At 36.0% G+C, this 13,478-nt stretch overlaps 1 protein-coding gene across 1 annotated transcript in view; it reads right to left on the bottom strand.

Moving 5' to 3' along the window:
- Positions 1–13,478, bottom strand: part of TPO (thyroid peroxidase) — a 44,999-nt gene that overhangs the window by 11,727 nt on the left and 19,794 nt on the right. The window contains 2 exon segments of the mRNA XM_033009849.2: positions 6,072–6,587; positions 12,634–12,840. Coding sequence (XP_032865740.2) covers positions 6,072–6,587; positions 12,634–12,840 — 723 coding nt within the window.

The raw sequence follows: 13,478 nt of genomic DNA, 5'->3' as shown, positions 1-13,478 counted from the left end.
TGAAATTTAGAATCTTTATTGTAATAGTGTAAATTATAATGCCCTTAAAAATGGCAATGAAAACATGAATTACTATAAAACCTTTTAAGAATAGTTGTTGATATGAACAGATTCTAGTATCAGACATATATTTGTGACACAAATCCTCTTTACTAAATATTTGAAATGACCAGGTTTTAAAATATTAGTTCCCAGAATCCCTTGGTAGATATTTTATACTAAACTTAAGTGAATTTATAGACTCCTAAAAAACACAGTTCAAAAATGAAAATGCTGATAAACACCTTCTGTCAAATGCTTTTATAATGTAATAGTATTACAGTTGCATGAAAAAAGCGTATGAGTAATCATGGCCAAAAAAAAATAAAATTATCTAATGTACCAAATAAAACGAAAGTGCATTATAGGTTAAAGATTACACTGAACTCAGTAAAGCATAATGGAATGAATATGAAGCATAATAAACTCAATAAAAAAATACCTTATAGATTCAATATAATGTGCAATAAAATACACAGACAAATGTATTTTGAGCTTGATATAGTGCATATTGAAAAGCTAGCTGGCATAAAATGACCTTATGAAAAACTTGTATCTTTATTTTAGGGACGACACAGAGATAAGCAAACATCTCCAGAATGTGCTCACTTTTCTCAGAAGGCAGAGGTAACAACTTCTTTATGTTTTCAGGTTTGATCATGCAGTGAACATAATGTTTGAAAGACAATAGATTAGAAATCATTTTACAGCTCCTTTAATAAAACATATGAAGAAAATAATTGCTAGAAATTAATACTGACACTGTCATTTGAGAAGTTAACCTTTTGCTACATTCACAAAGATTTTGCAAGGTAAAAGTTCTTTCTAATTTTAGAATTAGAGTTAGTTTTTACAAGCACAGACTTTAAATAGGACTAGGTTAGCTATGAACACAAACATCCTGATATTATTGTAAGTCTTTGGCTCATTGTAAATGAAATCCCAAGCTAAACTGCTCATAAAGACCAGATTCCCTGAAGGAAAAGGCAATTCAGATTCTTCATTTGCTCCAGAGGCAAGATCATAATTTCTTGTTTCCTTGGTGGGGGAAGAGGTGTTGCTGTTTCAAGACATGAAAATTAAGAGGCTGAGGGTAAAAAAGAGGTCCTATGCATGCTTTGAGCTAGGAGAGGTAGCTGTTTGAAGAAAACTTCCAATAGCTAAATGGGGGTCCATGAAGTAGAGGTGATTTTTAGACAATACAGACTAAGAAAAAGTTACTAATACAGCAAAAGATGATACTGCCAGAAACAATCTGGAGTCTGTCAGAGAACCACATTCAAAATAGCATGAAGTATTTGCGTGGTCTCTGAATGTACCTTGCCTGAATTTGTCTGTATTAAGTCAAGGAGAAGCTCACTACACATTCCCATAAGTGACACATATATAAATTTTAAGGAAGGTGTAAATAGCTGACAAACATCAGAATTGTTTTTGTTAAAATTCTTTTACATGCACACCCTACTCTGAGAGAATGATTTGAAAGGTTTATTTCCTTTCATATTTGGCATGAATTAGCATAATACTTTCTTTCAATATAGTGTTCCTTCAACAACTGAGATTCTCTCATGGAAATAAAGGAATATTTGCCTAAAAATATATCAATAAAATCAGAGCCAGAAGGGGACTAGGTGGAAAATAAATTTCAACAAGTATAATGAACTGCTCTACCATTTATTACTTACTTTTAGTCTATTTATGAATAATAAGTTTCAGGTACTTTCAGCAGCCTAAGGGATTTATGTGGATATGATGAGTTTGAACCTGCAAGGTACTGGGTTGTCTCAACTCCTTGTGACATTTATGAGATTAGTGGTAATCCAAGCTCCTCTTAGGATACATTCAGCACCTCATAACATCAACTCCAAACTCTATAGAAGCCTCATGAAGAAATTAATTTTAATCAATTATGTCAATATTTCACAGCAGTCATTGATTCAGCAGCATAACTCAGTGAAAAGTTATGACAAATGGGCATTGTCTTTTAAACAGAAGCCCATATGCTTAATGTTTAGATGATTTTATATGTCTATATGACCAGATAGTAACAGAGTGATTAAGAGTATTTAAATGTTATTCATTTAGTCATACCAGAGAAAATAAAATTCTGATTTCCTAGTAATTCAACCAATAATTTGGTAAGTATCCAGAAAGAAGCAGAATCTGAGTGATTACAACACTGCCAGAAAAAGGTTTCGTACATGAAAAGTAACTGAATCCTGCTCTGCAAACACAACAATACTCCTGAGTTAAACAGACTGTTAGTGTGAAAGGCAACATCCCTTTCATTCAGAAGGCAGAATTATGACAGAGTTTCCCAAGTGTCCTTATGCACTCAGTGAGCATCTTGTCTGGATTTGCCTCCAGGCTGGGCCACCTCCAGCAGAAGTCAGCCGTACATTATATATTTGGAAGTAGGTTACATAATTTCAGATTGTTTCTGAGAATTTGTTTTTATGTCTAAAGCTATGTCAAATTAGGTGCAAAAGGTACAGAAATTCATATTACTTCTCATAAGGTTCAGCAGACTTTTTTTGCCAAAACCCCTCCAGTATTTTCCAAAGTAGGTGTGAATGGGACATAATGGATGGAAAAGGAAAATTTAAAAAGACTAGAAGAGAGAATATCAAAATATATGAACTATCATAAGAATAGTAAGACAAAAAGAGCAACTTGTCTTTGTCATTGGCCAAAGGTATCTGCAAAAGGATAGTATATCTCACTGAGATAGCGAAGAGCCAGTTAAATGAAGCTCCTGCACTTGGGAAAGATTGCAGAAATAATAGAGAACAACCAAACATGGCAATGATGTTGAGTTCATTAAAGTGCTATGCACAGTTGAAGTTCTCACTGTAAATATTAAGGGATTTACAGATTATATTGAAGTCCTAAACAACACAAGAGAACACAAGCAGATGTAGAAGGAAATGAAAAAGCCGCCTATACACATACTGGAAACTAAAGGCAGTTGTTAGCTAGAATTGGGAACAATTGGCAGCAACACCATTAATTCAGAGATGGTGCTCTGATACTGTAATGAATCAAAGAGATTTTTATTCAAATTGATCTGCAAAACACCTGCTTCACTCTTCACTAGTGCCACTTCATCCATCTTTCACAATCCAAATGGCACATCAGGGAAAACTGTTTCTGGAAGGAGCAGCACGTGTACATGCAATTTCATCCTGCAAACCATGTATGTACGAAATAGTAATGTTAAGACTATAGAAATTGCACAATTGAGTATTTCTTCCTGTTTTGTTTACACTTTCTGTTTAAAGGAAAAAAATATAAACTATTTGCATTCAAGTATCTTAAAAGTAGGAATCCTAATTCCGCTTATTGTATTTTCTCAGGTCAAAACAGGAATAAGCAAAACAAGCAGAGAGTTTCATTTCAGTTAGTAAGTAACAATGAAATAATGTCTTTTTACACAAAACACTATTTAAATTGGCGTATGCAGTTTTACCACTGTATACCTCAGTGTTAAGACTTTAGCGTTAAGCATATGTCATTCCCATAAGATACAGGGGGGACTTTAACCACTGTTGTGGCTTAGATACTAATCAGTGAAACATGTTTACAATGCAACCAAAAGAATCTCTTTTGTGAAAGATATCAACAGGCAATTGTTATGTTTGCTAACTTTGTCAAGTTTCTATTATTAAATGTTTGTTACTAGAGATATTTATGGTGACAAAAAATCATCCAGGAGGAACAGTATGGTCTAGAGAGAGATTTTTATTAATTCTTCTTATTCTGGAAAGAGGGGAAGGTTTTTTGTTCAATTCTCTATAATTACACACCCACAGGCAAAAAATCATGCTTGAAAGTATTAATTCCAAACAGAAAAAATTTTAGAAATAAGTAACAAAATTTTAGAGTAGAAATCAAACGGTAACTTAAACTAGAGCTGTCATCAGTGTGCTGATTAGCATACCACATTAGTAGAGATACTCCAATTATCTCTCTTGAATGAATGTCTCTAAACCAGCTAGATATAACTCAAACACATTTCTAATGAGCCATAGGCAAATCTCATTAGTCTGTGATACTGGCAGAGATAATGAGTAGCCCAGATTCACACAGTGTATTGCCTTGTGCAAAGTGTTTTCTTTCATGACATAATGTTAGTGGACATAAATCAGAAGTGTATGAATGCACAGAGGCCTATTTTTGGATTTGCACTTTTCTTCTAACAAGTATTAACGATTCTGACTTGTCAATGCCATTATTATAATGCAAAAAAACACATTTACAACAGGGGAGCTGATATGGTTAATGTAAACAAACAAAAAAACCCATATATAAAACCCCAAACTTTCCAAGAGAATTGACTAAATAGAATTAAATAAGATATGTTACTTTTCTGAAGTTATCTATCTTTAAGTGCAAATAACAACATGCCAGAGAACGCACATAATTTCTTAAAAGAAACATTCTCCATATTCTGTTAACTAAAAATTGCGGCAGAAGAAAGGAAAAGTGTATTATCAGAATAGTGAAATTTTTCTCTCTCCTTCCACAATTTATCTTCCAAAATGTCTCCTTTTGGTACTAAAAAAATCTTTCTGTAAGAATCAGAAAGCATAGGAAAGTCTCCTAACACTCAGTTTATTCCAGTTTCAGACCCCGAGTCCGGGTGTGAAACTCACCAAGATGAGCCAATGAAAGAAATTGCCTTCTGAATGTCACGCGAGCAGAGGTAGGGGGTAGGAGTTGTCATGGGGGACAGGGAGGAGATGGCTTTGGGGGACCTGTGTAAGAGCTTCATTTGCGATGTTTCAAGGGGATTGTGGGAATGTGTGAAACACTCAGAGAAAGGACTAACGGTGGGGAAGGGGAGGGGTCAAGGTGGACTGGGAAGGAACAGCAGGGGAAAATAGTCGGAAAAGGGGATAAAAGGAGTGTGAAGAGTTAGCTAATCAGTGTGCTTGTCTGAGTGACCCCTGTGCTCCATCTCTGCAGTTTAAGCTGTATTCTTCTGAACTCATATTTCCAGCTACCTCATTTGTGGCTGTATTCTCTACTCTGTGCATGTGCGATCACTAGAGGACTAGAGATGATGGGAAGCATAAGAAACTTGAGGACCTGAAAAGACAGTGAGAGAGACCCTCAGGTGCTTGTGGATCCGTATACCAGGAGCCAGACCAGCTCTGGGGCCAGCCACTGTGCAGGGCTGTCCAGGAGAGCTCCATGTTGCCTGTGTGTGTGCTTCACTAATGGGCTTCGATCCCACGCAGCCACTGAGAGCACAGGTCAGGCCATCCCCGCCATTCATGCTCGTGTGAAAGGTGCTGCTTTTGGTGTGTGCTGGTCGGTGTAGCCTGCCATGTAAGTGTGTGTCCCCACACTGAATACTAGAACAGTGAAGCAAAAAAGAAGTTAAAGCTTGCATAGCTATTTCAGGAGGGGGGGAAAAAAAAAATAGAAAAAGGAAAATGATGAGTAGAAATAAATTTTCCTATTCTCAGGTCTAATATAAATATTCGTATGGACTATTTTCTTCTCTAATTTCTCATATTTGTCTCTCCTGCTATCTCTTATAAAGAGTGGCCCTTGAAGTTTACACATTAATGCATCATTGAAAACTTCATAGACATTTTTACACAGGGAAGTTATTAATTTACATACCTATGAGAAAGTAAGCATTTTGAACACTGTAAATAAAGACATTACTTTTTAATTGTTTCCTCTACCCAAAAAGCTACCAAAAAATGCATCTGAAAAGGCACCTTCAATAGACAAAATAGACACCAGAGAAGCCTGCAGAAAGATGTAGCAGAATAGAAACTGCCATGAAATTCAGATCACTGAGGGGTCTGGACAAACTAAGGACCAGGACATTGCATTCAGGAAAGTGGAAGATAGAGCAAACTTTAAACATGCCAAATAAGAAGTGCAGAAAAATGTGGTGAAGAAAAGGTAATATGGTCTCAAAAGCCACTCAGAGAAACATATTTGAAGTTCTGTGATCAATTATATTCTAAGATATTCACTGCAATGTGTAGATAAGAAAATAAGCAGCCAACCTGATGCAGAGCACCGACAATTTTTCGTGCTTCTTGGTAGACTGTTTCAGAGCTCCAGTGGTTATTGATGTTTTTGAGGGCTCTGGCCAGGCGGTTGTGCTCTCTCAGCCACAGCGTGTGCATAGCTGTCAGAGATGTGACCTCATTGGATCGGCTGTCCCCGGCCATAAAACATTCAATCCTCTCACCTTCACTTGCATTCGGGTCCTGTGCACAAGGTGATGGGATCTGGTCTATAAAAGGCAGGTATTCCCTATGGTTATCGTAAAATTTAACGTTTACTCTAAGAAGGCCTTCTTTGCTTGTTAAATTCCTCAGTTTTTTTTCAACAGCAGGGGTACTGCCATAGACGGTAGAAGCATCAAGGAAAGAAGTTAAGCCATTGATCTGTTGTCTGGGATTCAGCGCTGATATGTTTCCAAAGATAATACCATGATCACCAGTGCCACATGCAGGAGATGAGCGATAGAAAGGCAGGCAATCCATGCCTGTGGATAGTGCATCATTGGTGGCCACCTGCATAAAAAGATATGTATTTTCTGAGGTGAAGATAACAGCTTCAGTGGATGTTGAATTAAGTTTTATGTAAATATTTCCATCTTCTGTCTCAGTTTTCAGTTGTTCATATATCATCTACTGGAATGACATATTCTAAGCCTGTAGATTGTTTTCCTTCAGATTTAAGGAACGAGATGATTCGATCCTTTTTAAGCAAAGACAGAAATGAAACCCAAAGCCTTTACCCTGTCATAAAAGCAAGCTACTGATGTAACCCCTTTTGCATAGATCTACATCTAAATTAACCTGGCTTCACAATCAAAATTCATCATGAGAAGTATCACAGTGAAGACGTGAACATCTGTTCAAATTATGTTCTACTGAACACCAAGTGAAACAGCAGGTTTGCATGTATACATAAAAACATAATTAAGTTTCAAGGTCTGCAGCAGCATGCTGTAAAGTAAAAGCTTTGTTTCAATACCTAATTCTAATCTAGTTATGTAATGAAAAGAAGGCATATATAATTATTCACTCTGCTTTCTGCCAGACACCCCCCCCCCCCAATCCTTCTCCCACATTATTTTACAGCAATAGGTGACTTACAAGTATTAAGTCCTGTATATCTCTGTAAAAAGCAACAGCTGAACATAAACTTTGCCAAATTAAAGATTTCCTAGTCCTTTATTGGTTTGACATACACACGGTTGAGAGATGAAGATCAAATGGTGATCCAGAATTTGTGTGCTAGTCAGCATGGATATAGTCTGAACCAGCCCATCACTTGTTCAGCTATTCCAAATGTAGGTAAAGAGTGTGAGGGAGACATGTGGGAATTATCAAACGAGATGGGGTATAGGTAAGAATATTAGGAGAGAATACAGCCCAAATCAAACAGCTAGAAGTTTTGACACAGGAGAGCACTGAAAATGATATGTGAATAACTTAACAGATGTGGGGAGGGCAGCAGAGGTGTTTGAAGAGGAGAGAAAGGAAGAGGGGGAAGGGTTATATTCACATTGTATGATATTCAGGAGGAAGGTTCAGACCATCAAGTCTATTTCAAAGAGTTCATGACCAAAACAAAAACTGCTGTGTTTCAAAATTATTAAAATCTGTGTTGTCTAACACAGATTTGGCTTTACAAACTCTCTTTTTCTGAAAAACACATTATTTCCAAATTCTAACAGTACAGTATTGTGCACCAACAATCAGCCTTAACAGCCTATTTGTTCCAGGAGTTTAAAAAAGATTGACCTCAGTTAAAAATGTTATAACAGTCATTGGGTATGAATTTCAGGGAATATAAACGTAGTATTTTCTTATCAATTGATCAACATGAAGTAGGTACAGGTAACAGTTACTAAAACTGCTGAAATATCCCCCAAAAAATAATCTTCAAAAATCTGACTAAGAGAAAATATTTTTTTTGTATAGACACCTGAGATAACTCTTTTTATTTGTGTTCTATCTGCTTGCTTTTAATTTTTCAAAACTCTTTGGCAAAAGACAGTCAATACTGCAGATGTTTTATAAAATTTTGCAGTTTCTTCTTCATTCTTCTAATAATACTGAGATCAATCTGTGAAGGTAGAGTATTCATTAAATTGGAGTTAAAAGTAACAAGGCAACTTTGTAATGGAATTCAAAATCTTCATATAATAACATCATTACCTCATCTACTATACCAAGTAAAATTTTCTTACTACTGAGAACTCATGTCAGTAGGGATTGATACCAATAAAGCGTTTAAGTTAAGAAGTTTCATTTGTTTTTCAAGTTTTGTTTGGTAAAGAAATTCTAACAATATTTCTTCACTACCTGGGTTATCACAATTCAAAGCAGGTTATTTTTTTAGGAAATATGTAATTTATTTTCCATTTTCTTTCTGTCACTGATTGCTGAAATCAGTACTTTCTCTGTCTTGGGTTTTCTCTTTAATATTTGTCTATGTTATTAAGTTCTTGCTCTTAGTGTGGTTTCTTTTTTCTTTCAGCTGCTAATGTAAGCAAGAAGCTCATCTCATACTACAAATACCCAAACTTGTCAGCCACAACATGCATGTGTTTGAGTGTCTCCTGCTTCCAACTATCAGGAAAGCCTGGAAGAATTCAGGTATCACTGGGAAAAAAAAGTATGAGCTGCCTTTATGTTGTTAAACAGTGAGGCTCACAACAAAACATATAAACAGTGAATGAAGTTCATACTGAATAATCTTTAGCTAACTGTCTCTGCAATTTGAATTCAAACCATTCTATGCCCCAGTGGAGAAAAACAGCAGTAGTGAACATTACGGGGCTGGCAGAAATGCATAATGCAGTCCTTCCCCTTTTCATCAGGTAAGTAGCGTGCAGACAGAAGTTTAATGTGAAAAAGAGAGGTTCCTTACATTATTATTCAAATAACATTAAAAATAACTTGGGAAAAAAAAAAAAAAAAAAAAAAAGAAAAAATACCCTTTTCTACTGAAAAGTGTACAGAATCACGTTTTTGTCTAAAACTAATGAAGAATATCCATGTCAAATTTTTCTCTGCCTTCAATAATTCTAGAGGTAAAATACTCAAAACAAAACTCTCTCTGGCCACAATAGTTTTCCTAGCATAGCTGCACATTGATTTAAACTGTTATTATATATGCATGGTCGAACCTGTTCATGGTGAAATTCTTTTATACATAGGAAAATGTAAGGCACTAATTGTCTCAGTGTACAACAATGTCTAAACTGTTACTTCAGTTAAATAAAAGTCTTTCTTATTGTGAATTTGTTCTGTGAGAAATGACCTTATAGAAGGATTTTTGCTGTAGACTTCAAAGAAAATATATTTTACAGTCTATGGAAGTTTGCTGATAAGGAAAACATGAATGTTTATTTGTGGGCATGAAACTCAGAGAAGAGTCAATGTCTCAATCCAACAGTGAGCTGTTACAGCTGAAATAGAGGAGAAAAAGGCAGGGACTCACTTTGGTGGTTGTTGAGCGCACTCAGACTGATCCATTTGTAGCTGAGACAGTCACCTGTCATGTTACATGTCATCTTTTGCAAATTGTCTCACTTTTCTGTGACTCTGTTTCTTTTCCACCCTTTTGTATCTGAACTATCTGAAAGCTTTTCGGGATTGTATCTTACTATGCATATACACCGTGTCTAACTTATTGACAGAAATATAATTAATACTGAATAAAGTCAGTAGCCCTCCTATGAAAGTCTTTCTAATGTCTCATTTTAGCTCAGCTCTAACCTGAAATAAATATCTGAGGAATGACAGGTTATCTCCATAACCCTGTTCTATGTGTCAGGCTGCTGTGAAGGAAATATAAACTAAAGGTAGTGATTTTTTTTTTTTCCACATTATTGAATTATGAAAAGATACAGAAGAAGAATGTTCAGGCTCTACCAGAAGCTACAGGTTTGATGAGAGAATCACTGGGTGAAATCTATAGCCTTTATTATGAAAATGTCCAGAATAGAAAATCATAATGGTTCTTGCTAACCTATGAATCATTTACCTACACTTATTAATATTAATGCATTGCTGCAGCTTTCAATCTTTCATTGAATTGCACTGACTCAGAACATTTTCCAGACAGCTTCCCTAACCTGCACATTCAAGAGCTTTCTTTCCTTGGTGAAACTCCCAGGGAGGGCGGGCAGCTGTGAGCACGGTTGTCCTTTTTCGTGGGTGGATTCTCCCTTGGGTGCTGCTGTTCTAGGAATACAGCGAGAGTGCAAACTGCAGCCTCTATGTTTACATTGCTATTGATTTCACTGTCTTTGGAAGCCAGCTACAGTTTCTTCACATACGAAATGAACATATAAAACTAGCTGTGGCAGTTTTCCAAATATTTAATAGGTGATTAGTTTTAATTAAGTAAGATTTCAGGAAGAAGAGCCATTCTAGGGGCTAATAACATTTTGTTTCAATATTCAAAAAATGGTTCCTCTGGTCACACTAATAACTACAGCCCCCTTCCTTTTTTTTTTTTTTTTTTTTTTTTTTTTTTTAATACAGTTTCTATTCTTTGACAAAAACTCACAAAATACTAGACATATAATAAAAGCTAAAGAACAACCATTTTCATAGCTGTCCCTCTAAGCTGGGAATAAGTGAATAATAACAAAATAGAGCTGAAAAATTAATGGAACTGTGATCATGTAATGAATCCACAAGTTGGGAAAATTATCTAATACTTACAGGGTTGTGATTGACTTTCTTTATATATCCCCCTGCCATGGTCATTCTGAGTATCAGGCACTAAATCCCAAAGGTGGCCATGGGTATGCCTTGACCCTGTTCCCTTGCTAGGTTATACTGCTGAGCAGAAGCAGCTCCTAGATTAGTAGAGCTAATTAGATTTAGTACCTGTACACATAACTTGCCATTAAGAGCATCCTTGAGACATGTTCTGTGACGAATGTCTTCACAGCTCCAATACAGAAATATCAATACTAATTGTGCTGTTTCAGATATGTCATAGACAGAAAACATAAGCTTTTGAAGACTTTTGCAGTTTTATATCTACAGCAAACTGACTTTTTTTAAAAATGGGAGTCAATACATAAAAACATTCTGTCATATGATGGATACTCACTCCGTCTCCTTCATCAGGTCATGTGAAACCCTGCTGATCAGGGACTGGACTTCTGCCCTAGCCTCTCATAATAAAATATTGGGAATGGGAACATTTCTAAGGCTATTGCTTAACAGCTTTAACAGAATAAATAATTTCTTGCCCCAGATAGAAATTTGAGACATAATAAACCAGAGTTTTTTGTCAGAATTGCAGAAGATTCATTGTAATTACGGCTGTTGTGGCTAAACCATAGCCAGTCACTCAGCGTCCTGAGAATGTGATTCTTCAAGACGACTGCTCTTTCTGAATGCTCTCAGGCTATGCTTGCAAACTTTCAAAAGTCCTTATCTCCTGTGTGAGAGAGAGTAGACTGACCTGCCTGTGGTAAAATTGCAGCCGGTTATTAATTTCACTTAGCCTTCCCTATGTTTTAGGTTCTCTCATCAAATGGAAGATGAGCTATCTTTCAACACAAGACTTGATTAATTTCCCATTACTATTAGCTGAATGTTTTCCTTTCTGTTTAATGGAGGTGGAATGAGGCATTTAAGGCAAAGAAGACCGTGGCATAATTATCAATTACAGTTCGTTGAGGGGAAAAGAGTTTTCTATTCTGATGGAACTTATTCCTTACATTGGCTTCAGTACATAGAGAAGCTTGTCAATAATCAAGCTCCAACCCTAAGGAGCAACCTAAATTTAGGTTGCTCTGAATTGAAACAGGTCATCAGTCCAAGGGCTGTAGTGGGCATGGGGCTCTCCTGTAGCATGAGATGGACAGGCCATGCTTTAAGAAATTAAAAAGTGTTTTGACTTTGTTACTTAATTTTTGGAGTGAAAGAATGACTATACTGTTAAATCTATCAGGCAAGAACACATGATCCTATATTTTTACAAATTTATGTGTCTTCCAACCCTCTAACAAGCTTTGAATTCATGTTTTCTATGTACTCAAAGGAAATAGGTGATGTATGTAAGTTTCAGCAACTCCTCAAAGATCATTTTATATATATGTTGAAAAGAGAACTATTCTCAAAAGTTTGCATTAACTGCCAGAAGCATCTTTGCTTTCACTGAGTAAAGTTAATATCCTTTCACTTTATCTGGCTGGCAATTGAAAAACAGAATTATTTATGGCTACTTCCCTATTTTCCCCAATAGAACTCAAAACCTTGAAGCATGAGAACAATAACATTGGGGGGATTAGTAAGGTTTTTCTGTAACATAAATCTGAGAGGTAGAAAAATTTGCTATTTGTAATAAGTACCTTAGCTATAGTTTATCTCTCACAAAAGTTTAAATAACTACCTGTTTCATTTAATATTTGCATTGGGTTTCAATTTTTCTATTACTGTCTGGTCTAATATTTCTGGATGATCTATCAGTTTGCTTTACAATTATTTCAGTGTATGTACATCACTAATGTGTTTTACTTTACTTACCTGTTTAGAGACTGGAATATCTCTTGAACGAATTAATTTAGAATCTTACCTTTATTGGAAAACATGGATTTTCTTTTTCACATGTCAGCTGGCACTCCATTCCATTTAGGAAGGTGGTCCTACTTGTGCTCTGGGGTGTGAATGCAATATCATGGTCTATGTACTGTCCCCATACCATAATAATATCAGAATACAGGTTGTCTTCAGTAACAGCCTCATTAGATGCGTGAATAATTTTTCTTGTCACTTCACGAACCTGGGAAGAGAACTAATTTACCTTGAGTGCCAAGTAGTATTTACTTCTCACAAAATGATAAAACAGTAAGAAGTAGGGGGAACAGTGATAAAAGCTATTTTTTTTTTCTCCTTAGAATACTGTATGTTGTAGAGTACTTTTAATGGTTTGCCTAAAAACAAAACCAAAAAACCCCTCATCAACAACAAAAAAAAAACCAACCTCTGACAGACTCTTATTTCTATTCAGGAACTTAGATACCAGTGCCACAAACAGATTCAAAGATGTTTCAGCTGAGTTTTTCTGTATGTTTGCCAAATGAGCAGTGTGTTTTTGATCTGTTCCTTTCCAATTTTGAAAACCACACGCTTCTTTTAGATCGTCTGAAAGTTCTCTTTCTATTCAGTCTGTTTTCTACTCCTTTAACAAATGGATTCTGTTTGATGGGCAACCTCAATCACTGTGGATACACAGAGGCTCTGGCCATTTATGTATGGAGCAGCTTATGCAGCCCAGGAGTCAAGCTAGGTTACAAATACATAATAGCTAAAAGCTTTGCCTCATTTTCCCTGGCAGGGAGAAACCACGATATATTTCTGAGGCACTTCTGTGAAAGCTGCATAGAGATACAGATGCTTTGAGGAGGAACATATGGAGAC

The sequence above is a fragment of the Tyto alba genome, unplaced genomic scaffold (assembly GCF_018691265.1).
Source record: "Tyto alba isolate M040663 unplaced genomic scaffold, T.alba_DEE_v4.0 Super-Scaffold_40, whole genome shotgun sequence".
Classification (NCBI taxonomy): Eukaryota; Metazoa; Chordata; class Aves; order Strigiformes; family Tytonidae; genus Tyto; species Tyto alba.
This window is presented reverse-complemented; position numbering and strand designations above follow the sequence as displayed.